This window comes from Mus caroli, chromosome 2 (genome assembly GCF_900094665.2).
Source record: "Mus caroli chromosome 2, CAROLI_EIJ_v1.1, whole genome shotgun sequence".
Lineage (NCBI taxonomy): Eukaryota > Metazoa > Chordata > Mammalia > Rodentia > Muridae > Mus > Mus caroli.
In genome coordinates this window covers 34,031,470-34,058,964 of record NC_034571.1, presented here as the reverse complement: position 1 = coordinate 34,058,964, position 27,495 = coordinate 34,031,470, and the positions used below count along the sequence as shown (strand labels likewise).

Genomic DNA, 27,495 nt, shown 5'->3' with positions numbered 1-27,495 from the left:
TTGCCATGGCTTGCTTTTCTGTCATCTCCAAACTGGGTCTGTACAGTGTGCTACAGTTTTTTATAATCATGTGAATTTATTGAGACAGTTATGTGGTCAAATGTTCTTGGGGGGGTGGTGTTGGACTTTACACATTTGCTGATTATCTAGTTAGGAATTCTGCTTATGCTGGTCCATGGTTCCTGCTGATTGAAAAACAGAAGGTACATCTGGAGGCAGTGATTAGATTGTATAAAATCAGTTGCTTTGACACTGCAGGGGAGCAAATAATATCTTGAAGGAATATTTTCAAACAATATAGCTGCTTATAGTATTTTTGTTATTAAGGTTCTCTTTTATTTGAACCCTCACTTTGATTGTTATTTAATTTTCTGCCTAGCCATAATCTTTTTATTTTTTTCAGTAACAGGAATTGATCTTTTATAGGTTAAGTTAGTTTTAGTTTTAATTTTAATGAAGACTGTTAGTGTTAGGAATTCCTTTAAGGAATTTTAATGTGTTTGCTTTCAGTAAAGTTGCATCATTGTTAGAGCCACAAAATATCATACAGTGAATAATATGTAATTGATCAGTTTTTAAAGTATGTTATTGCTATTGATGTTAAACTAGGTAATGCATCTTTAGCTTTCCTTTCATTTGTTTTGAGGTAGCATCACTTGGTCACAGAAAAGTAGTGTGCATTGTTTTGATAATAAAGAAGCTGTTGTCTGAGGGTTATTGTTTGAATTGTGTGAATTGGGGAGTGGTGTTTTTTTAGCATGACACTTTGGGAACTGCTGCTTGGTTAGGATACTTTTGTTCCAAGATCTCTTTGAGTCAGTTCCTATTAAGAGTGAAATGTGACAAGCTTGTATAACAATGAAAATTTATGAACAATACAATACTTGGGTTATTATTGTATGGCTTTGAGGAAACCTCATACTGTGTCTAATTGAATTTATTATGGTTAATGAAGTTTTGAAACCAAAGAATACCTTTTTTGTTTACTTGACCATTGAGTTTACATTCTTTAGTGTTTGTAACTACACTATAAAGTGTGCAAAATGCTGAAAATTTGCAGCCTGGGAGATAATTATACAGTAGTTGCCCTATACCATTTTCAGAGAATGCCATTAAAAATGATACTCTCTATGAGTTAAGTTCCAGTAAATAGCTGGAGTAGGAAGGGTAAAAATAGTAAATTAACATTTGCTTTCATTAATAGTCTCTGTGAATTTTTAGAATAGAACTGATCGCAGTAAATTTATTTGGTAAATTATCAATGTCCCTGTTATGAACCTCCTTAAAAATACCTGATAGGATTGTATTCAGAAGTGTATCATTAATTTAAAATGCTGTGCTGTTTCTTTTTAAAGAGAACAAAGAATTGGAATATGGCTGCTTTATACGAGTTATGTAAATTATCATGGTAAATGTAACACTGTAGAAAGGATCTGTAGAGTAAGTAGTACTGCACAAGATATTTATCATGAATTGTGAAATAATTTTTGTTGGCTTCTACAGGTATACTTCTCTGAGTCCAGTTCAGTAATGATCACAGTGGCAACTGTGAGATATTTCTTTCCCTTACCACTGTAGCTATTAGGAGAAGCACACACCAGGTAGTCCTTTCTAATATAAGCTTTGGAAAAACATGGCAAGCTGGTGTATGGGGTGGTGGATTTTGAGGGCTAGGTAAAAGTTTTGTTTTGTGTCCTTGTGAAACCTGGTATTTGATAGCTACAAAGGAAAGCTGGAGATGCCTGGCTCCCTGGATTTTGTGTAGCTTCTTTTATTTGCCAGATGATCTGGTATCTATTTGGAGCTACTGTACTTTTTTGTTGGATAAAGATGAATCATCTCTTTTCATGCCCCCTGTTCCCCACATGTGATAAAAACCAACCCAGTATATTCTTTTTTATAACTAGATATACTTGTCATATTTAAGTGATATTAAGAAATATAAACCCCCCTTTTTGAACTTACATAATTAACCAAGTTATAGTGAAGCTCACAGCTACTCATAGATTTACAGAAAGGTTGTCAGTGCAATCGCATACTTGTCCCAGGCCCAGTCCCATAAAGGGACAGGTGAAAAGCTGTGTTTAACAATGTTTAGGCTTTGGCCCAGGAAGGAAAACAAAGTGAGGCTTGGGCACAGAGGTAGAGGATGTGTATTAAGGGATAGTTTTAATAATGGGTTGTAAACTGGTGAAGGAAGGCAACATGGACCTGAACAGATGAAAGCAGTGGGAAGATTGAGAGTGTACACTCATGTGGGATTGAGGGGCATTGAGACAGAGAAGGTGGTTGGGCATGCTAGGCACTGAGACATTTGCAACAGGAGCCTTGAGGGTTTTAGTGCAGCAGTGGTAACATTTAAAGTATGGGGGCATGCCTATTATTAGCTCCTTTCTAGTTGTGATAAAAGATGAGAAAACAAAAGAAAAGAGGGGTTATTTTGACACACAGGTTCAGAAAATTTATATTATGGAGGTGGTTACATATAGTAGAGGTAGTTCACAATCATGATGGACAGGAAGCCCAGAGAAAAGAGAGGCAGCAACTAGACAGGAGTAGTTACAAACTTAAAAAGCACACCTACATTATCCTAGTTCTGTAGATAGGGCCACCTTGTGAATTTTCCAGAACTTCCTCGTAAAAGGATCAGTAGCCATGAACCAAATGAAGCATTTAACACATGATCCTATGTGGGATATTTCATTTTCAACATACCCAAGTGAGTAGATGAGGTTGAATGAGGACAAGATTGTGGGGAGGGAAGCCAGGGAATGAAAAGTCCTAGAATTTGAATGGATTGTAAGCCAATGGCAGTGGTGGGAAGCGTGTCAGAGTGAGAGTCTACAGGTTCTGGGGAGTAGGGCTGGCCTTGGAATTAGTATATGATACAAAACAGTAGTGTGGGGTATAGTCTGAGGAGCTGAGGGCAAAGGCTTGAGTTTGGAGAGTAAGAAAGAATAGCTAGAAGTGGCAACAAGAGGACATATACTTTACCGCTAGGCCAGTGGGAGGAGAGTAGAGAAGAAACTTCCATAGAAATTTCTCATAAAGTAGACAGCATTGGATAGCAGTAAGAATAAGAAGGACATCTCTGGTGAAGTGGCTAGGGAGTTGTGGATGCTGGGCCTTGAAAGGGTCAGTCAGGAACACTGTATGTGAGTATGCCACATGCTTATTATACACTCATATGTATGTAATCATGCTGTATGCTTACATAAGCTTATGCTTTTGGCAGCCATATTTAAAATCTATTGTACTTTTGATTGTGGACACAGTTCTTTATGTTTAGATTTTTAAAAAGGTGTTAGTGTGGTTAAATGCTGACACGTATAAGCACATATCTGTACCTTGTGATAGCACATAGTTTGAAAGGCTCTGATTTGGAGGGTGAGGAAGAGAAAAAGATGCCAATATTTTCTTTTTTTTTAAATTATTTTCTTCATTTACATTTCAAATGCTATCCCCAAAGCCAAAGCCCCCTATACCCTCTCCCCATCCTGCTCCCCAACCCACCTACTCCTGCTTCCTGGCCTTGGCATTCCTCTGTACTGGGGCATATGATCTTTGCAATACCAATGGCCTCTCCTCCCCATTGATGGCCTACTAGGTGATCCTTTGCTACATATGCAACTAGAGACACAAGCTCTGGGGGATACTGGTTAGTTCATATTGTTGTTCCTCCTATAGGGCTGCAAACCCCTTTAGCTCCTTGGGTACTTTTCTCTAGCTCCGTCATTAGGGGCCCTGTGTTCCATCCAATAGATGACTGTGAGCATTCACTTCTGTATATGCCAGGCATTGGCATACACTCACAAGAGAGAGCTATGTCAGGGTCCTGTCAGCAAAATCTTTCTGGCATATGCAAATAGTGCCTGGGTTTGGTGGTTGTATATGGGATGGATCCCCGGGTGGGACAGTCTCTGGATGGCCTTTCCTTCCTTCTTAGCTCCGAACTTTATCTCTGAAACTCCTTTCATGGGTATTTCGTTCCCCATTCTAAGAAGGAACAAAGTATTCACACTTTGGTCTTCCTTCTTTTTGAGTTTCATGTGTTTTGCAAATTGTATCTTGGATATTCTAAGTTTCTGGGCTATTATCCGCTTATCAGTGAGTACATACCATGTGTGTTCTTTTGTGATTGGCTTACCTCACTCAGGATGATATCTTCCAGATGCATCCATTTGCCTAAGAGTTTCATGAATTCATTGTTTTTAATTGCTGAGTAGTACTCCATTGGGTAAATGTACCACATTTTCTGTATCCATTCCTCTGTTGAGGGACAACTGGGTTCTTTCCAGCTTCTGGCTATTAAAAATAAGGCTGCTAGGAACATAGTGGAGCATGTGTACTATTACAAGTTGGAACATCTTCTGGGTATATGCCCAGGAGAGGAATTGCTGGATCTTCCGGTAGTACTATGTCCAATTTTCTGAGGAATCATCAGACTGATTTTCAGAATGGTTGTACCAGCTTGCAATCCCACCAACAATGGAGGAGTGTCCCTCTTTCTCCACATCCTCACCAGCATCTGCTGTCACCTGAATTTTTGATCCTAGCCATTCTGATGGGTGTGAGGTGGAATCTCAGGGTTGTTTTGATTTGCATTTCCCTGATGATTAAGGATGATGAACATTTTTTCAGGTGTTTTTCAGCCATTCGGTATTCTTCAGTTAGGAATTCTTTGTTTAGTTCTGTACCCCATTTTTAATGGGGTTATTTGATTTTCTGGAGTCCATCTTCTTGAGTTCTTTATATATATTGGATATTAGTCCCCTATCTGATTTAGGATTGGTAAAAATTCTTTCCCAATCTGTTGGTGGTCTTTTTGTCTTATTGACAGTATCTTTTGCCTTACAGAAGCTTTGCAATTTTATGAGGTACCATTTGTCAATTCTCGATCTTACAGCACAAGCCATTGCTGTTCTGTTCAGGAATTTTTCTCCTGTTCCCATATCTTGGAGGCTTTCCCCCACTTTCTCCTCTATAAACTTCAGTGTCTCTGGTTTTATGTGGAGTTCCTTGATCCACGTAGACTTGACTTTAGTACAAGGAGATAAGAATGGAATGAAGCCACAACATACCCAAACTTATGGGACACAATGAAACTGCTTGTGGACGTTGTACATCGTGGTGCGCACTAGGCTCCGCACCACGATGTACAACGTCCACAAGCAGCTTTTGTGATTGGCTTACCTCACTCAGGATGATATCTTCCAGATGCATCCATTTGCCTAAGAGTTTCATGAATTCATTGTTTTTAATTGCTGACTGCTTGTGGACGTTGTACATCGTGGTGCGCACTAGGCTCCGCACCACGATGTACAACGTCCACAAGCAGATTGTACAAGCTTGCACTCCACCCAACAATGGAGGAGTGTTCCTCTTTCTCCACATCCTCGCCAGCATCTGCTGTCACCTGAATTTTTGATCCTAGCCATTCTGATGGGTGTGAGGTGGAATCTCAGGGTTGTTTTGATTTGCATTTCCCTGATGATTAAGGATGTTGAACATTTTTTCAGGTGTTTTTCAGCCATTCGGTATTACTCAGGTGAGAATTCTTAGCTCCGAGCCTCCTTTTTTTAATGGGATTATTTGATTTTCTGCTTGTGGACGTTGTACATCGTGGTGCGGAGCCTAGTGCGCACCACGATGTACAACGTCCACAAGCAGAAATCCAAAACATCATCAGATCCTACTACAAAAGGCTATACTCAAGAAAACTGGAAAACCTGGATGAATGGACAAATTTCTAGACAGATACCAGGTACCAAAGTTAAATCAGGATCAGATTAATGACCTAAACAGTCCCATATCCCCTAAAGAAATAGAAGCAGTCATTAATAGTCTCCCAGCCAAAAAAAGCCCAGGACCAGATGGGTTTAGTACAGAGTTCTATCAGACCTTCAAAGAAGACCTAATTCCAGTTCTCTTCAAACTATTCCACAAAATAGAAACAGAAGGTACTCTACCCTATTTATTCTATGAAGCCACAATTACTCTGATACCTAAACCACAGAAAGCCTCAACAAAGATAGAGAACTTCAGACCAATTTCCCTTATGAATATTGATGCAAAAATCCTCAATAAAGTTCTTGCTAACCGAATCCAAGAACACATCAAAACAATCATCCATCATGATCAAGTAGGCTTCATCCCAGGGATGCAGGGATGGTTTAATATTTGGAAATCCATTAATGTAATCTAATATATGAACAATATTTTCTAGGAAACGAAATTGATTTAGCTCGTTAGGGATTGATAGTTAAGAAACAGAAGTTGGGTGGGTTGCTCATAATGGCTTGGCTTAAAATTCTAAACTGTTGGTGACAATTTAAAAAAAGTCTTCGGGCTGGTGAGATGGCTCAGTGGGTAAGAGCACCCAACTGCTCTTCTGAAGGTCCGAAGTTCAAATCCCAGCAACCACATGGTGGCTCACAACCATCTGTAACGAGATCTGACTCCCTCTTCTGGAGTGTCTGAAGACAGCTACAGTGTACTTATATATAATAAAAATAAATAAATCTTTAAAAAAAAATGGGAATGGGTGGGTAGGGAAATGGGGGGCGCTATGGGGGACTTTTGGGATAGCATTGGAAATGTAATTGAGGAAAATATGTAATAAAAATATTAAAAATAAAAAAAAAGTCTTCATTTATTTTAGATGTTTTGGTGTTTTGTCTGCATGTATGTCTGTGAATTACTTGCATGCCCTGTTCACAGATTAGAATTTCATATCCCCTGGCACTGGAGTTGCAGATGGTTATGAGTTGCCACGTGGGTGCTGGGAATCAAACTTAGGTCCTCTAAAGAACAGCCAATGCCTGTAACTCCTGAGCCATCCTTTTAATTCCTCATAGTAACAGTCTTATAGCAGAAAGGTCATGAAGCATGTGAATAGGAGTATAGGTCTTTAAATTTTTGTTGCTTTGTTTGTTGGTTTTGAGACAGGTTCTCTCTATGCAGACCTAGGGGTCTGGAATTTTCTATGTAGATTAAACTGATTTACATGCCTTTGCCTACTGTTAAGGGCCTAGGTCACCATGAATGGCTAAAAAGTTTAAGATAGAACTCTATTATGCAATAATTCTAGTGGACATATACCCAATAGCAGTAAAAGCAGTCACTGGACAGATGTTTGCACATCTAAGTTTATAGTGTGTTATATACAACATCAAAAGGAAAATAACCCAAGCTCCAAGATGGGATAGGAGGCAGACAATACGCCTACAGATGCAGAGTAGTGTTCATTTTTAAAAGGAAAGCAATTGTTACTTATAAGACAGACTTTAAAGTCATTAGGCCACATTAAAACATACCATTACAAAAGAACAAATACTGCATGATTACATTTACATGGGCTGCCTAATCATATTAATTAACAGAGGTACAAAGTCAAATGAGATGAAGGAATAAAAAGTGGTGGTGGTGTACACCTTTAATCCCAGCACTCAGGAAGCAGAGATAGGAGAGGTAGGTGGGCCTGTTCTACAGAGTGAGTTGCAGGACAGCCAAGGCTACACACAGAGAAACCCTGCCTCAAAAAATATAACAACAACAAGCAAACAAAGAAACAACACACACACACACACACACACACACACACGTACAAATACATAAAAGAAAGAAAAGAAAAGAACAGAAAAGAAAAAGGAAGAGGAGGTCGTAGTTAATGGGTTCAGAGCTTCTGCTGGAAAAAGTGAAACATTCTGGAGATAAGTGGTAACTGTTGAAGCAGCAGTGAGTGTACTCAGTGTATGGTACAGGCACACTGAAGATTCTTGGAACTGTAAATTTTAGTTACATATATTTTAGTATAAAAACCTGTGGTTAGGTATCCATTCTCTGATGGTACAGCTAGGGGTAGGCAATAGTTTTCCCAGGGACAGAGAATCCCTCCATTAAGAAGTTTGTTCCACTTTGGTTTTTTGAGACAGTCTCACCAACAACCTTGGCTGGCCTGGAGCTCTCTGTGTACCCAAGTCTGCCATAAACTCTTACCCTCCTTCCTTAGTCTCCCAAGTGCTTGGATTGCAGGTGAGTCACTATGTCTAAGAATATCTTGGTGACAGTTCTGCTCTCAGGGATAACACCTTTTATTATTTACCTTGTGTGCATTAGTTTAGTCCAGTCTCTCAGGTTCTCAGTGTTATTTAGAGGTCCTTGGAAGTATTTCCTTGAGTCAGAAAATCATTTTTTTTTTAAACTCCCTTTTGGTTTGTTTGTTTATAGCAAAAATATTTCTCATTGATGATACAAGAAGAACCTCTAACTTTCAAACATTCTAAGTTTTGTTCACGAATCCATATCTCTTAACTATTGTATTTATTATAACTGAATGCTAATTATTTTGCAATCATTTTCTTTATATTCTGAACTTGGCACAGGAGTTGAAGTAGAGGGATTGGAAAGCTCTCATTCATAGTCTGCTAAGGCTTGTTCCATGACAATATGTTGTCGTTATTTGTCCAGATGTATTCTTATTGTTGAGTCACAATAATGATGAGAAGACAGATCAACAGGAGGATGTAAATAAATAAAGCCAAAGAAGAAAGCTAGCGATGGATTCTTTGGTATTTGACAGGCCTTGGCTGAGTCCTGCCTGTGTTACTTAACTGTTGATTTGCTCCCAGTGAGCTTCACAGTTTGTATTTTTAAGGAGATACTTTTCTTTCTTTTTTCTTTTTTAAACTTTGCAGGGTCATTTTGATTAAACAAGGTTAAACTGCTGAAGTTACATAAAATAATAAAATAATAAAAAATAATAAAAATTTAGTTGGTGTGCCTAGGCACCCAGTAAATGGTAGCTAGTGGGGTTATAGTTGTTCTGCAAATGTTTTGAGTGGGATTCTGTTTCTAAAACTGAGTTTGTAAACTCATAAAGCAAAGAAATGAGCAGAAAGAGTCTTCCGTTTACAAAGATTCACCTCAGGGTTTCTGAAAATCAGTATAGTCCCTAGTGCATGATGTTTACAGATCATTAGCAAACAGATGCCAGGAGGCAAATAAATGGTGGCTTGACGATCTGCAATCACAGAACATAGAGAAACTCGGTTCTTAGACAGTTATAACTTTCTAGGTAAGTATTAGAAGGCAATGGGAACATTTTTAATTAGGTTTATAAAATTTTACTTCAGGAACACCCTTATTCCAATGTGAGGTACACCTATATGTCTATAGTCATCTCATTTATAGTGCTTGCTTATTTCTCCTTTGGGGTTAACAATATCCCAGCAATTAATATTTATTGTGTTTTTACCACATGCCAACATGATCTTAGGAAGCACATGGCAGTCAAAGGCTTTTCTTCAATTGGATGTTTTGAAATAGGCCTTTTTATCCACTTGAAGAAACAGGGTATTTAATTAGCTTATTCTTTTCTATTCTATTTGTTGTTTATTTGTAACAGAAGAGATTTTTGTGGGAAACAAGCTAAGTAAAGCATGGGACCTGACTCCATAACATATTTTGGCTCTGTTCTGTTCATAACGAGGGCGTGGCATTATGGGCTTGACTATTGATCTAGATCTAGACTCCCCCACTTCTCTGTCTCTCTTCCAAGAAGCCTTTTCTCTTCTCTTTTGGACAAGGCTCCATGCCTCTAGGCTAATCTCTGCTTTAGCTCTTGGTCAGCTCCAAGGCAGCTGCTTGTTAAGTACTGTGTTCCCCATTTATGCTCTGTTAAATTTAAACTCTTGGGGGTCTTGTTCATCACCTGGGCTGGGTGTGTAGCATTTGTACCTCAAATGCATACTGACTTTTAAATGTTAGCCAAGTTAGTTTAAAACCCTAGACAAACTTATTGCTTTCTTTATAATAAAACTGACATGATAGTTCCCAAGGATAACTTTGTTATGAAAGTAAAAAACAGAAATTTTGTATAACACACCTGTCACAGTGCTACTGACATATAGCTGGTAGTCCATCAATAGTTTTGAATAAATAATCGTCTCATTTTCCCCACACAATCACAGATATTATATATCTATAAAATATGTAATAATGCCACCTTTTGTGTATCAAAGGCACAGCTATAATTTAAGTATAAAATAGTTACATAGACATAAAAATGCGATATTCAAAAAGGACAGGATAGGGCCAAGGCTGTGTAGCTCAGTGGTAGAGCATTTGGTTTGCATGCCTGAGGCCCCAGGTTCTAGTCCCAATTCTGCAGAGAACAACATCAAGCTATGATAAAATAAATTGTAAGTCATGGGAAAACTCCCATGAAATTAAGATTATAATTATTTAAAAAGGTGATACCTATCTAAATGTGTTATTGATCAACTTTATAGATCTTGGAAATTAGCTTCAAACTCTGAACTAAATAACAGAAATTATAACTTTGTATGTAAATGACTGGGTTGAAAACTGGGGTATAGTAAGGGAAATGGTAACATTTAACTGAGAACATCCCTTTGAGCATATGTGGTGTAAATTTTAAGGATCTGAGTTATATTCCTTTTGTAAGTGAAGTTAGTTATGTGACACATTTTTAAGTTATCAGTAACTGGGGAAGTTAAAATATTTTCGCCTTCTGCAGACAGCAAGATGAATTCTTTGGATTTTGCTCTATGATGTCAAAGGACTCATTATTTGCAGAGCAGCTGATGCATTTAGGACTTGTTGATTCACTTAATTGGTAACTGTACTACATTCATAACTCCAACAGCTGAAAACAATAGGTCAGTGTCTGCTGTTTATGCACTAATAGCCACGGCGGAGCAGAGTATGTCGGAAGAGCAGAGTCTGTTAGTTTGAGGAGGAATCCGCACGTGAATGCACTATTGCTTATCACAGAGGTGGGTTTTCTGTTCTTCATTGAGAAGCACTGTTTTCTCTTCTCTCTTCTCTCTTCTCTCTTCTCTCTTCTCTCTTCTCTCTTCTCTCTTCTCTTTTCTTTTCTCTTTTAAAAAATATATGTCAGTGGCCAAGTATGTTGTGTCTATGTAATCAGACTGGCTGCTGTGAAATAGTATGTAATTGAATTTGAAATTTCAGTGTTGAGAGGAAATGCTTCCTAGAAATGAGTCATGGTTAAAATCAGCTCAGTGTTTTTATGTCTTACAATTTTCATGTTTTAGAGCAAAAAGTGAATACATACAGTAGGTGATAAAAATTTTTTAGGGGATAATTCCATTGGGATATAGAAACCAATAAATGTTCATTTGAAGAAATTAGAGATACTGTGCTTCTCATTAGTGGGTTATTTATTTATACTCTTCTGAGTTTTTAGGATCAAATTTCCATTTTAGGACTAGTAATTTTTAACTTAAAACATAAAAATATGACAAACTCTTCCTGTTTCATTGTCAAGAAAAGGAAAACTGATTTTTTATTGGTTATTTTCTTTATTCACATTTCAAATGGGAAAACTGATTTTTAAACTATGCAAAGTATTTAAAATATTCCTTTTAAAATGTGACTTTATAAATAGGTAAGATTTAACTATGATAGAAGTGATTCTATCATAGTGATTCTAAGCATTCCTAGAATAATTATGTTCACTTAAAATGCTAAACCAGCAATTTGAGTATTTTATGGTTATAAAGTAAGCACAGTAAGTTTTTGTAGCTTTAATAGGTTTAATGAGAATATCCATCTTTGAAGCTTTCTATTTGTGTCAGTCTAGTTTGTAATCACACTCTCAGAAAACTTTTAGCTTCCCATTATAGAAGGAATTCTTGAACATAAAATTTACTTCTAAACATGTTTAGAGAAAGATTGAACTGATCCTCAAAAGCTGTTACAATTTTTTGGACTATTTTCTTAGCCTACAGTTTTGGTGTATAAAATTGGAAAATACCATTAGAGAAAGAACAGTGGAGTGTATGATTACTCTGTTTGCAGCAGATTCCCATCTTCTCATCTGGAAAATTAAATCTGATTACAGCTTGGATTAGCATTTATGGTTGTAGGAGAGAAAGATAGTATCTTAAACTCCATGAAATCGAGCAATGAGATTATATGGCTGATAGTTTCTGTTTAAACCCTGACTTTTAAAGGGCAGGCCTTTCTAATTATAGGAATCAAAGGTGTTGAGTAGTTTGTCTTTTCTTGCCTGAGACATCCTAGAGACAAAGATTGGATAGCTCAGTAGGCATTAGATCTAAGTTTTCCTGCCTTGACCCCTGGTATGTTAAAAGTGAAAGCAGTGCAAGCTCCGAGTCAACTGCCACTCGAGCAGCTTCTTTCAGAGGCCTCCAGAGAGCCCCAGTTATGGAATTTGGTGACAGTTAGTTAGTATACAGTTGTTATACACTTCATACAAATTGTGATGGCATATTTTTCAATAATTGATTTGAGAGTATGCCATGCCTTCTTCAAATATAGTCAGCCATGGGTGAGGGACAGAGAACCAGAAATAATTTGTGTGGGGGTGTGTTTACATACTAGTTACCAATGTGCAAAATGAGACCTCATATATAACCACAGCATTTTTATGATTTATTTTGTATTTTTGTTGTAAAAACTCTGTCTACCAGGTTTTCTAGGAACTTTAAGCCTAAGGCAAATGCAAGGGTTTGGGAGCTGTATAAAATAATTTATAGCACCTTTCCATTGAGTCTTGCCCAAACTCTTATTCTATTAATTAAACATCCTGTGGCAATCTGGTATATCTTATTAAATATTTAAAAGTATGTACAGTTGGAGACTAGAAAACATAGGTTGAGACTGAAGAAGGCCAGTCTTTTCTTTCTGGAGCTCTCTGTTTCAGCACAGCCATGTTCTCTGCTGGAATGAACTTGTATTGCTGTGAGTCCTACACTATGACAGTGTTGTCTTGTGGCCATTAAAAAAAATGGTATTATAGTGGAGACAGACCTGTAGTGCCCATTCTGCTGCGAGAAGGCAGTGTCCTTCACACTGTTGTGACAGGGAACCTTGTCAGGAGCCTCTTATAGACCTTTTTGGTTAAAAGATGTGTGGGCTCTTATCAGATGGTCTATATTGTTGACAAGGTATTTTAAATACAGAAGTAAAATAAATTAATTGAAAAGTGTTTTCCTGCTGGGTATGGTGGTGTATGCCTAAAGCACTCAGGAGGCAGAGGCAGAGGCAGGAGGGTCTCTATGATTTTGAGGTCAGCCTGGTCTACATTGTGAGTTCTAAGACAGCCTGGAACCCTGTCTCAGAACAACATTAAAAAAGAAAAGTGTTTACTTGGGAGATAATATAATTGATTTTTTAAATTTGAATCAGAAGAAAGTTGTCAAGACAGGAGGTTAAAGAAAAGTGTATGTTGTTTTGTTCTTAATTTTCTGTCTGACAGACAGTTCTCAGGGAAAAGGATGACATGTACTTCTTACTGTTCATATGGCCACCTACATCAGCACATTGTTGGTTTGTGCTCTTCTGTGGCAATACTCTGACCTGAAGATTTTCTCATTAAGAGTTAGCTAGTTTGTGAAACTGCATTTGGTGCTGTGTTTCTGAGTGAAAAGGTATTTTGGAACATTTGAAATTATAGTGCTAGATGGTGGATAAAAAAGTGGATATGTAAATATCAGACTGATGCTGTTTTCCAGTGTGCATTATTTTCCATATAAATATATAGAACATTTCATAAAATGATCCCAGACCATTTAAAACTCAAAGAAATGCAGCTGACGCAATGAAATACATAGAGTACTTGTAAAAACATACAGACATGCATGTGGATTGCTGCCAGACAGAAAATTTAAAGGCGGTTTGCTTAACTGCAGGGTGCTATGTTTTGTATGTGCCATGCTGAAAGTGTTAGTAAGGCGGGGTGTTGTGTTTCCTGAGAAAAGCAGATTGTCTTTGGACCTTTGTAACTCACATGTTTCCAATGTCAGTATTTTGGTGACATTATGGCATCCTGATTAACTCAATGTTAAAAAACATTGCAGCCTCTTGTGCAGAATAGATGTTTTAAGACAAACAAATTGTTTGCAGTTTCTGTCTTAAGTTTTACAAAATGGCTTTCAGAGTTTTATCAGCTATCACACTAGATCTTTGAACTAATTCAATGGAACGTTATAGATTGGACTTTGGTCTTAAAAAGCATTGGCTTAAAAAAAAAAGTATTGTTTTAGAGAATGTTAAGGACCCATGAAGTTTGCTTTCTGTAAGCCTCTGGGGCCTTAAAGAATACCAAACAAAAGTCTCATGCTTGAATTGTAGTAAACAATAGTGGGTGTATTGTCCTGGAGCATTGTTCTGTTAGAATCTGGGACTTTCACTTTAGGCATGGCCTTGGACCAGATGCTGCCAACTGTTGAAGCAGTGTTTGCTGTAATGTGCTTGGGATGCCTTCTTACTCGCTGGCTTGGCATGTTCATTTTCAGTGTGTGAAACTCTTCCATCTATTTTCTTTTCTTAATCCCAGTCTACTATATATATGAAAAAAACATTTAAAATGTTAATTTAAAGTAATGGATTTCTTATTAATATTGTTTCTTATTACTAGAGGTTTAAAATAGAGATTTAAGGACTTTGTCTAACATATAAACAAGAAAGTTTGAAGAATATACCACAAATTTTGATTTCTATTGCTTATCCTTTCACAAGATGGTGGTAGAAAATAAAGCTTTTATTTCTGCTGGTATTTTATGATTCCCAAGAAGCATAAATTACCTCAACAAAGACGGCATGCTAGTAAAGATCCAATAATGCAGTCATATGAATGAATTTTTCTGGTTGAAGAATTATGTTAACCACATTGCATTTGGGAGAAAAGGAGCAAGTTGTGGGTGACTCTGGCTTTCCCGCCCTCTGGTTGGTTGTGCCTCTTAGTGACACTGAGCTGCTGCTTTTGCGTTTGTTACTAGACTAACACACCAGGGAGTTTTGTTTGTTTCAGGGGACAGTAGTCATCATGCTGCTGCTCCTCTTCCTCCTCCTCTTCTTCCTTCTCCCCTTCCTCCACTTTCTCTCCCTCTTTCTTTTCCTCCTCCTCCTTTTAAAGCTCTGCCAACCACCGGGTTTCTTGGGCTGTCTGTCACATCTTGCTGCTAACTTTTCTTTGTTAGATGCACATAGTTTGAACATGTATAGATCTGAAATACTCCAATATCAGATGTTGGCATTTTAGGTTAAGAATGTTCAACCCATAAAGTCAATACAAATAGTTCAAAAATATGAAAACCTCATAGATCTTTATCACTCTGGTAAATCTAGACTTTGCCTGCCAGCTTAGCTAGTGCCTTCTGACCTCTTATCTTGGGAGAGTAGAATCTTGCCTAGGTCAAGCCTGCAGGCCAAAGACAGGCAATGCTTTTGCTCTCTGGCTCAGGAGGAGAACTCCCAATGGTGCTGCAGGGAACATTACCCTAGAACTCTCCAGCTCACAACCTAGACACACCATTAGTCTCAGTAGTTGAAGGCCAAAATAAGGAGAGAAGGTGATTTTCACTTGTCTTTTTAAAAATTTCATTTTTTAATTTTACTTTTGATATTATAATTTAATTACATTATTTTCTCATTCCCTTTTCTTCCTCCAAACTCTCCCATATACCCTTCCTTGCTCTTTTTCAAATTCATGGACTCTTTTTCACTAACTGTTTATATGTATATACATACGCGCACACGCGCGCGCGTGCGCGCGCATGTGTGTGTGTGTGTGTGTATATATATATATATATATATATATATATATATATATATATATACACCTAAATATAACCTGCACAGTCTGTATTATGTTCCTTGTGTATGTTTTCAGGACTTATCACTTAGCATTGGATAACCAGTTACCTGTGCTCTTCCCTGTGGAAGACTTTGTCCCCTTCCAGCATTCCTTAGTTGTGTATAATTCTTTGGTAGGATTGAGACCTTGTGGTTTTTCCCCCATTCACTTTGGCATGCCTGTTGGTTGTTGTACATGTTCAGCTCATGTTGGTGAGACTTTATGGGTGTAGCTTCTGAGGATTCTAGGAGACACAGTCTCATAACAAACCCTCTGATTCTCTGGCCCTTATAATCTTTCAGTCCACTTTTCTGCAGTGTTCCCTGAGCCTTTTGTGTGGGAGTTGTCTCTGTTTGGATTGGGATCCAAATTCTGCATTTTGATTGGTCATGGTTCCCTGTAATAGTAACCATTCATTGCAAAACTAAGCAGAACACACCCAAAGAGGCCAAAAATGGTCTGCATTATATACTGCTATCTATGTGGGGAACTTAGTATTTATGAGTATTTCTGTTCTTTGGGATAATCCTAGACTTAAAACAAAAATCCAGTAGCTTTTGTGATTTTTTTTTAAACATATATCAAAAATTTTAAAGTAGCTTGTTTAGCTCACCCACCTATTTTTGTTCTTTCTTCACTGAAGAATTAATTGTGCTTTGGAAGACTTGACCCTTTGTAAGGATTCATGTTCACAAGGAAGTCAATTGGCATTTTAGTGTAACTTTTAAAGACAAATGAAAACCAATCAGTGTGTACTGTGAGATTATTGTTGATTATATTATTGATTTCCCAAATATATACACTATTCTGTTCCCTGGTCCCTTGTACCATATCTCTGAGGAGCCAAATCTTTTTCTTTTCTCTTCTTTTTTTAATTATGTGTTTATTACACACACACACACACACACACACACACACACACACACTGTAGCTGTCTTCAGACACGCCAGAAGAGAGTATCAGATCCCATTGCAGATGGTTGTGATCCATTATGTGCTTGCTGGGAATTGAACTCAGGACCTTTGGAAGAGCAGTTGAGTGCTCTTAACTGCTGAGGCATTGCTCCAGCCCCCAAATCTTTTTCTTACTGAAAAGCTTACATGCTTTCCTAATGGATTGTAGTTGGAATGCTATTAGCTTTTACATGGTACATGTCTGTGTTGACTTAACAGACTTAGCATTGTCTTACAGTTACAACTTAAGAATGAAGTGACCCGTTTAGTAACTACAGAGGTGGTCAGAAGAGATATTTTCACCTTTATATTTTTATACTTTCTACCCAAGTCTAATTATGTCACTTCTTATAATATTTGATTTTATATTGACAGAACAAAAGTGCTGGTTTTGTTTTGAAGGAAACTTCCCTAGTTGTGGCTTTGTTTTCATAAGCACTCGGGGAAGGATATGTTTTATTTTCTGAAGTGCTGACTTTTACATTTGTTCCTTGAAAAAATCCTTCCCTTGCTGTCCTTTTCTCCCGAGTCTGTCTTGTACTTAAGGTTTATCAGGCCAACATCTGTAATGATGAAAAGGAGGCTGCTATTAGAGAAGAAAAGTCAAGCAGGTTTAAGACTCATTTTTCTTTGGAAAAAATATTGAAGGCAATTTGCAGCTGGCAAGATTTTCACATTAGGTAATAGTCTAAAGTTAACAGAAGCATCAGGCCTTTAAATTTTTTCTTTTTTGTATTTCTGGAGGAGGGCAGTGGGAGTGCCTTGCTAAGGCCTTCCTTGTGCTCATCAACATAGCAGCCTCAGCTGCCCCCCTTGGATCCCCTGCCAGGGCTGCTATCATCTTCTGATCAAATATTAATGTGTGATCCTCTGCTTGCTCACTAATCCAAAGCCAATTAATATTATCTGTCAATTATTTACAGATCCTGAGGTGCAGAGGCAATTCCCAGAGGACTACAGTGACCAGGTTTGGAATGCGTAATTAATTTTTTACATGACAAAATTTATTTCAGAGTTGTTCAACATATTATTACTGTTCTTTTTAACTGAAAGAGATAAATGAAGTTTTAGAAAGGAATAGAAATGGTAATTAGGAACCAAAGACAAAAAGTAAAGCACAGTGAAGTGGGATTGAAAATATTAATGCTAAATTTGGGGTGTTTCCTTCAGAGGGCTATGTATAGCAAGTAAGCAAGAGATACCATGTCAGGTGTGTTGCATATGAGTTAGTAGAAAATTCTTTCAGAGCTGCCTGTAAACTGGTGTTTTTTTATTTTTGTTTTTAAATATACTGTAGTCAAGCAGTCTGACCAAAAAGGGAGGAAGGATTATAATGATTTGCAGTAGAGGTGACACTGTCTGTTGTCATTCTGGAATAAAAAGGTATTTGTAGGGAGAAAGTAGCACTGCCCAAGAGAGGGAGTTGATGCTACCCAGGTGTTCCTTCACTTTTCAAAGTTCCAGCTCTTTGCAAACAACAACAGTGCTGACAGTCTCATATCTCTCTTCTTTTTATAGCTCGTTCCAGGTTATACATCGATTCTCCATTTTCTACCCCAAGGAATACTGAAAGCACTTTGTAGCTTTGTTTGACTCTTTGCATTTTTAGTTCAAATTTGCAATTTGACATACTTTTTAAATATTAAAAAAAAAGCATCATTAACAACAATGCTATCACACTTTATCTTTGACAACTTTATCAGAGCTTTCACACAAGCACAATATTGTACACAAAGCTTGTTCCTAATGCATTCATTCAAGGTTTTCTGTTACTAGTCCTTGATTGAGGGTAAATATCATAGGAAAGAACCATTCAGGGCAATGGTAGTATCTTTGTATTGTAGCCTGTCATAGAGAGAGCAAGGTGTTCTATAGTCTTTTTTCAAAACAGGGGTGACAGTGTGACCAGGCACATAAGCTATTCAGTGGCATGTTTTATAGTAAGGCTTAAGGTGATAAGAATCTAGGAGAGCTGATCTGGTTTACTTTGTGTCTGACCTCAAGATTAAAATAAGATTTAAAAAATAAATTAAAATCTTACCTCAGCTCTCCTTCATCTTCTACTAGTAGAGTTCAATTTTTAATCATGCTTTAAGTTGCTATGAGATTAAGTCCTTTCAATTAAATAATACAGTCCAGAGATTATAGGACTTTCATACAATTACTGGACATCTTTCTTTAAGTAATTATCTATAGGATGAAAAACTATTGTTTGTAATTCACTGATGGTCATAGCTCTTAAGAAAATGATTGTTCTTAAATCTTTTAAGTAGGTAAATAACGTTTATGATCCCTGATCTGCATTTTGCAGGGAGAGACTGTTCTGTAGGAGAAAGCTTAGAGTGACATGATGGTTTTTTAAGTACATAACTTTAGAAATTGCATAGGTAATAAGTTTGTAACAAAACTCTAGAAAATAGAGGTCAAACAAAAGTAAAGCTTAAGAAGCATAAAGAGAATATAAACCATTCCAGTATTTTACTACTCAGAAGAAACTACTGGAACAAATCAGGAGTTTTAGCATCTGTGTTCATTTCTCCTGAGTGCATGTGTGTATTCATCATGTGTTTGAGGAGGGTGTGTGTGTGTATGTGCTATCCATGCATATGAGTCTAGAGAAATCTAAACTGTTTTCTGCACTGCCATTGCATGTGGAGTCTAGTTGGCTAATGTGATGTTAACTTTGTAGTAAATTTAGTCCTTTACTCTTGTCAATAGATGGCCTAACACACATTTCCTGTATGATTAAAATTATAGTAAGCATTTATGAAGTAATAGTTGTGGTTATCTTTAAAGGGGATCACAGGATAGATGTGTCTGGCTCCTTTGTTTGGAGGAGTGACACAGTTTTGGATCTGAGATCCAGACTTGTGGGTTAAGGGAAACCTACAAGAATATACACAAGATCGTGTTGTTTAGCATCTTCTCAAACTTTTAAGATGTATACTTTCCCTTCTTGACCCCAAACAACTCAGGAAATGAGACATTTCTACTTGGTTTTTGAAGATATTATTTTCAACTTTCCAAAAATGTACTTGAGGTATCATATCTACTATGAAAGAGAATGAAGAATGCTTATTTTTATTTGCCTTTAAAATCATTATATTCTAAATTCATAAGCTTTGTTTACATTATCATTTGTTTGAGTACCAAATTATGTCTCTCCTGTATACTGTTCAGATTATCTGTCTCTCCCATATACCATTATAAAAGATCCTTGGAAATATTTCTATTATGTGTAAACTTTAACTACAGCATTTCAGATATTAAAACATTTACATTGTAGTCCTTAAGGAACATTTAAGATATTTCTCCATCCAATATAGTGCTTATTACTGTGTGGGTGGAAGTGAACATTCTGGTTCTCTCCTCCCCATACCCTCTCCCTCCAGTTTTCTCTCCTCATTCGCCTAAACTACCATAGCTTGTTTTTACATATAGTGTATTTTCCATGTTCCCTCACACTTGATCAGAGAAGCTGGCTGATGCTAGATGTTTTATTCTGTGTGTTCTTTGTACCTTACAGTAAAAGAATCTGTCACAAATTATTGTGCCTCACTGCTTTAGAAACTGAGAAAAAAGGGAGGTTAGATTGACATCTGTGACTGAATAATGATGACCAGCCTTTTGGCTCTCCTTGAGCCACAAAGCTAGCACTGCCTTTAGAGTGGAAAAAGAAGTAAGAAGAAAGGGGAGGGATAAAAGAGAGTTACAAATCTGTGGTCTCAGAGATGTATTACTGTTGGGCCAGTTGTCTGCATGGTATGATAATCCATTTTGATCTTCTCTGTCTTAATTGTCTGCTAAAGACAAATGGGCAGTAAAAGTTCATCAGTTTCATCTTTTGCTCCTCGTTTAGAAGCAGAATAAATGATCCATCACTATAGAGGAAGCCTTTCTCTCTGTCACGGAAGTAATGCAGACCCAACACGTTTTATTAAAATGTTTTCCCCTCATTATTTCGGTCCTCTCAGCTCTGATAGATCTTACTGTTTCATAAAAAATGTAATCTGAAATGTAAATAAGGGTCTTGATACAGAAAGAAGAAGTAATGAGCAGCCTGAGCCACATTTTAGGGCTCTTGATTGTAATTACTGACAAAGTGATTTCTCTGTGCCCCATTTTTTTCCTTCTTTAACTTGTCTGTGACACAGTCAGACCACAATGACATCTATGGTTTAAAACCATTAAATCACTGCAGCATTCAATATTTCACTAAAAGTCTAGTAAGCCTGCTATTTTTAAGCCTGAAAATAGAGCTTTGTTAATTCCTGGAAGATGTGCACTGCCTATATATTTTTTTAAAAGAGCAAAACAAACAACGAAAATTGGGATAAGCAAGGGCTTTTCAGAGTTTGTGTTGCTTACTCATCTGTCTTTGTTTAAGCTTAATAGTTTAAATACTAAACTATCAACAGTGGTAGGCTTCTGACTTGAAAAGGATCTTGTACTTTTGAAAAAATCCTTCTAACAGCTTATTGTGAGATGAAAAAATTATCTCTCTCATAAATATATAATAAAATAAGCAATTTTTAAAGAGTTAGGTTATGAAATTGAGGATGGACTTGGGCTTACTTTGGGTTATGGGGAAAGTCTCTTCTTTTCACCCTTCAACAATAAGCAGAGTAATGCAGCCCTCTCAGTTCTCAAAGATAACATTGCCAGTCAGACACAGGAAGTAAGAGAAGCCAGGAGTATTTTTGAATCATGATTAAAACTATAGTTCTATAGTCAACCAGGTGCAGTTTTTTACTTTTGTTATTTTGCTTACTCTGTTCATTTATAATTATGGAAAGAATTGATAAAACCTTGTTGCATTAGAACCATTTTAGTGAATACTAATTGAATTAAGGGTAAAACAATAGTTAAATTTACATGTTTGCAAACAGTTGCTACTCTCCTCAAAAGCCCATTATTGGCTTTAAAACAATACATATTTTTTCCAGATTAAAAACTGGTAATAGTTATTGATACATGGCATAGGATATTATGAAATAAAGAAATAGTAACCTATCTGATATTTCCATAAGGAGCATTGTACTATATCAAGTGAAACAGGCATTACATATGATTTTAAAGCACACTAGTCACAATATGATTATTTCTCATCATAAAACATATATAATTATTTTGTTCTCACAATTTTGCACTTTTTATAAGCCCATTTGTTCTAACAGTGACGATCAGATTTGAGGATGCTAGAAGTTTCTTTCACCAAGTGCACATATACATTTTGATGAAATAGTATCAGAGTATCCTGCAAAAGCAAGGTCTGTGCACACCTGCCCACTCCCCTGTCTACAGATTGCTAATAGAGTCACAGGTAATTTTTCTTTCCACTGGCTCCAAAACACAGGTTATAATGAAACCAGTAATTTTTATGCATTTATAGAAACTATAAAAAATTTATGGGAATCTTTATATAGAAACTAACAATGTTTCTTGTACAACTTGTGTAAGCAGTATAGAAACATGGTGCACTGGGAAGATAAAATGGTGCTCTTCCTTTTGTGGTTTCACACGACCTAGGTGATTTCAAAATTTCACAATCGACAAGCAAATTAAAAAAATAAATATCAATACTAAAATCTAAAAATATTCTGCATAATTTGGGCTAATTGTGATGGAAATAGTGATTTTTAAAGTAGCATGCAATTGCTTAGATATGGATTTTCATGTTTGTATTGTAGATATGCTGTAAAGAAAACATTTCCTAAGTTGCTAATTATCCACAGATAACCTTGGTAAATTGATTAGAAGATTCTGGTTAGAGATATAGTAGTGATAGTATTTAAATGAGCATTTCTACTTGGCTACTGATGATTGCTTCATTCTTTTGATGTGGTCCAACATATGAAAAGTTTCATGTTACTTTGCTTCAAATATTTATAGACAAAATAGATAAAGTATTCTGTTGCAGAATTTCTTATATATTGATTGAGTGAATAATCCTATTTAATAAGAAAATTATATATGTAATCCACATGTCCTACAATTTTTACTAAAAAGGTATCCCTGTTTTACTTTATATAACACTATGTATAATTCTTACACAAAATACAAAACAAAGGACATTATGTGACTTGTCTTGTTATTATCAGGCTGGCAAACATGGAGAAGAGGGCCCTCATCTGTTACAGTCATAAGTAGAGGCTGAGGTTGGAACTGAGATATGGGTTTTGTGACACACACAGAAGAAGGAATTAGACTTAGCCATACCTCATTTCTCTGGAAACTCCAGAACTTCCTTGCTTTTGTAGTTCTTCTTCAGCCTGGAGGCTCTTAAGCTACAGCCCACTGATGCAGTCTACTCAGATTTGGTTCACTTTGAATTTTGAGTTTCATGTGATCTTGAAACTTACCTTTTTTTTTTTTTTTTTTTTTTTTAAATCAGCACACATAGTATTGCTTTTAATTAAGACATTTAAAAATACAATTAATAATACAAAATAAAATAAAATTAATTCTTGGTGATCTCCTCTTCTCCCTTTTGGGCCCCCTTACTTTCCTCTTGCCTTCCAGCCACTTCCCTCCATGGCTTCATTTTCATGTTTGAAAACTTTCTCTCTGTCCATCTGTGACCAGGATCTCACTGATTGGTCTTATACTTGTCTGTCTTCCATATAGCTGGAAATGGCAAGTGTTTTATGGCACTGGACCACAGAATAGTATCAGGATGCATTTGCATTTCATTCATAGGATTTGCTTAAGTGATGGCGAAGTAGATTAATCTTTAAAACAATTCAACATCCCAGTCTTTTTTTTTTTTAATAAAGATTTATTTATTTATTTTATGTATATGGGTACATTGTAGCTGTCCTCAGAAACACCAGAAGAGAGCATCAGACCCCTTTGCAGATGGTTGTGAGCCACCGGGTGGTTGCTGGGAATTGAATTCAGGACCTCTGGAAGAGCAGTTAGTACTCAACCACCGAGCCATCTCCCCAGCCCCCACAACATCCAAGTCTTAACATTAATGTAGTAATAAGGAACTACCCTTTCTGCCTTTTCCTCCTTATTGATGTTTTTTGATAGTAAAAACCAGTCTAGGAGAGTAGGTTTGATTTGTACAGAGATTGGTAAATTTGTAGAGCATGGGCCAGAAACTATGTAAGGAGGGAGAAAGAAAAGAGCAATAGACTATAGCTCTGTTCAGTAGTAGGCTGTACAAGTAACTTATGGCTAGAGTGCATTGATACTCATGGAACAGTGGCCTGGTCAGAATACCATAGGAGAATCATCAAGAGTGGTACAGAGAAGCTCACGTGGAAAATCTTAGAGAGCTACCCTAAAGAAATACCACGATTTAGACCCATGTTACACATGTGCTTTCTGTTGGCTGTTGACTTATGGGGCTTTTAACTTAATACTCCAGTCACTTTTCATAGACCTGAATCTACATCTATATCAGCTGCTACCTGTCCTTCCTTCCTATCCCATCTAACCTATCCATCCATCCATCCATCCATCCATCCATCCATCCATCCATCCATCAATGTGATTTCTTAGAGTAGGGTAGGATAGGGTAGCCCTGGCTGCTCTGGAGCTCACTTGCTGGGGATTAAAGGAGTGCATGACCACACCCAACTCTTTACTCTTATAAGTAGTTAGACTATTTTGTGAAAATTGAAGTACTATTTTTACTACTTTGGCTTTAGTTGGATGAACTGCAACATTAATCAAGCTTCAGATATTGTCATATATTCTAAGACTCCAACTATAACTATACCAAGGAAATATGAGTTAAGATGATGAAGATGAAAATGGAGGAAGAAACCACCACAGTGAGAACTACCACAGCACAAAACCAGATAGATAGATAGATAGATAGATAGATAGATAGATAGATAGATAGATAGAATGGTTGAACGAAGAATGAAAGTAAGTAATAAGTAATTTGGCATTCTGGCACTGTAGGTGGAATTGTAATTTTTGTATGCACAAATATAAATTCTCAATCCCTTCAACCTGAGAGGGGTTGTAAACCTAATAGCTATAAAAGTGCCTTGCTGCAGTTTTCTTGGAGCAGGGTATTGGGTCCCATGCTTGTACATAATGAGACTGTTTTAGTATGTTGTATTGCAGCTCTTGAAACAATTCATTGGCTTGAAGATGGATGCATGTATCCAGATCAAGTATCTACTGGTCCATATATGATTTATTCATTAATTTATTTGTTGAGGCAGAGTTTTGCCCTGTAGTCAGGTTCTCTTCGAAGTTGTGGTCCTTTGCCTCATTCTGGGATTATAGCCATGCCATCATGTAATCCTTACTTATGTATTGTTAATAGAAGTGTTGTTTTGTTTTTATTCGTCCCCCCCCAAAAAAAGCATTAAAATGTAAGTGTTGTGACTGGATAGATAGCTTGATGTTTAAAAGCATTGGCTGCTCTTCCAGAGGACCCAGGTTCAATTACCAGCAAACATATTGAAACTCACAGCTCTTTTGTTCTAGGGGAGCCAGTGTCCTCTTCTGGACTCTATAGAAACCAGGCACCCACATGGTACACAGATGTAAATGCAGACAAAACATCTATACACATAAAATAATAAAAATAAAGCAAACCCCTCCAGGGCTATACAGAGAAACCCTGTCTCAGAAAACCAAAACCAACCAACCAACCAACCAACCAAACAAACAAACAAATAAAATACAGCAAACCTTTAAAAATTTAAGTGTCTGAGGTTACTTTAGAGATGGTTGTCCATATTTTTAGCAAATTACCCAATAATATTATCAGCGAATTAAGTCTAGTTTTTGATGAATTTTAAATTAAATAATTAAATTACTTATATTTATTTGTTTTGAGTATGTGTGCTTGTGTGGAAAGGCTAGAAGACAACTTATGGCAATCGGTTCTATCCACTATGTGGGCTTCTGTGGATGGAGCATAGGTAGGTAGGCTTGACAGCAAGTGTCTTTATTGGCTGCAACAATTCCCTGGCTCTGCTTTTGAGAGAGTTTCTAGGCATAGAAATGGCTATGGACAGTTTTAGACTGGGGAGGGGCTTGGTGAATAGTATCACCTATGTGAGTGCTGAAGCCTGAGAGTGATAATTACAAACATGTACATTGGATGCAGGCTGTGTATGAGGTTAAAGGTCAGCTCTGCCATTTACATGTTGAGATTTCACTTCCTCCCTTGTAAACTAGAGATCGGCACAGTAAAGATCTTACTGGATCTGGGTCAGGATTAAGTGAATAAAAGTTCATTGGTGGCACACGCCTTTAATCCCAGCACTTGATTTGGGAGGCAGAGGCAGGCAGATTTCTGAGTTCCAGGACAGCCAGGGCTACACCCAGAAATCCTGTCTTGAACCCCCAACACCAAAAAATAAATTCATGAAGTGGAAACAGAACCAAAAAAGAAAACAACCTGGTGTCTAATTGTAACCAGCAATTGCAGATTCTCTATTGTTATTAGAAGTAGATTTAAGGTGGCAAGCTAATGTTGGATGTTTTATAATTTGCTGAGGCTGAGTATGATAGATACCTTTTGCTTCTAGATTTCCAGATCCATCTATGGAAGGATCTGGAAAAGTCCTCCTTGATAAACCTATACTGTTCAGAATGAACTTTGACGTCATAAAGGAGATCACAAGTTATTTGCCAAGGAAAGAAAGAATGGGGAACCATCCTTGCATATTTATGTACTGAGATGTACTAAAAATGTAAAAGCTTTTAAAATGGTGACAAAGGGGTTTCAAGTGGTTTAAACTTTTTATTGAAGTTATAAAATCTATATGTCAAGGCTCTGGTGCTGAAAACCTCAGAAACTTAGTAATAGGTCCCACTATCCTTGTAAATGAGCCTTTTTGGTTGTGTATGGTCTTTGTATTACTAGGGTACCTTTCATTTTGAAATGGTTATATGTAGTACGGTAAAGATTCCTCTGGCCATTATAATTTCTAACTAACTTCAGTCAGTTTCAGATTTCAAATGTGACATAATAACAAGTCCAGACTGTGGGCATGGGGCAGGGCTTGGTGAGTGGAAATGAAAGGAATTTATAAAAACATTGAGATTGTGTCTTTTGTGTGTGTATGTGGTATTAGAAATCATACATAGTGTTGTCTTTGAAGAAAATTTTATTTATCAAGGATTATTTATTACCTATCAACCTTGGCAAACACGAGACGTAATGCTTCACATTGCTTTTATCCATTAAGTCATCTTACACAGCTCACCTACCTGGCAAATACTGACTCATTTTTAAAGGTGGTGATTTACAAGTCACCTCTTTAGTATCTCTAGAGTACTTTCCTTTTGCCATGATTGTATTTCTTTTACTTAAGTAAAATTATTTTATGTGCATGTATGTTTTACCCACATGTATATCTGTGTACCATGTGTCTGATGCTTACAAAGGCCATAAAAAGTGCTGGACTTCCTGAAACTGGAGTTACAGAAGGTTGTGAGCTACCATGTGGGTTCTTGGAATTGAAGGATAGCCAATGATCTTAATTGCTAAGACAATTCTCTATTCCCTGCCCTGTCTCTATTTCTATCAGAAGACCCAAAACTTGCCTGTGTAACTTCCTCCTCCAGACAGGAAGCTAGGATGCCTACCTGCTTTATATTCATGGCTCTTGGATTGTGGTACTGTGCATGTATGTTAAGATAAAATTTTTTTATTTATAATAATAGACAACTAAATAGTGTCCACACTGTGACCCATCAGTCTAGAATTTAAGCAAGATAGGACAAATAAAAAATTTATGAAATCTCCATTTGTGCCAGGCAGTGGTGGCTCATGCCTTAAATCCCAGCACTTGGGAGGCAGAGACAGGCGTATTTCTAGGTTGAAGGCCAGCCTGGTCTACAGAGTGAGTTTCAGGACAGCTAGGGCTACACAGAGAAACCCTCTCTTGGAAAACCAAAAAAAAAAAAAAA

The 27,495-nt window shown here is 37.0% G+C and overlaps 1 protein-coding gene across 6 annotated transcripts in view; it reads left to right on the top strand.

Annotated features, from left to right (window-relative positions):
- Window positions 1-27,495, top strand: part of Dennd1a (DENN domain containing 1A) — a 474,661-nt gene that overhangs the window by 104,208 nt on the left and 342,958 nt on the right. For 5 of the 6 annotated variants that reach the window (XM_021183620.1, XM_029474570.1, XM_029474576.1 and 2 more), the window contains one exon: window positions 17,526-17,569. The exons of the other annotated variant lie outside the window; for it this stretch is intronic. In XM_021183620.1, coding sequence (XP_021039279.1) covers window positions 17,526-17,569 — 44 coding nt within the window. The remainder of the gene's footprint in view (window positions 1-17,525; window positions 17,570-27,495) is intronic. 6 annotated transcript variants of the gene reach the window in all.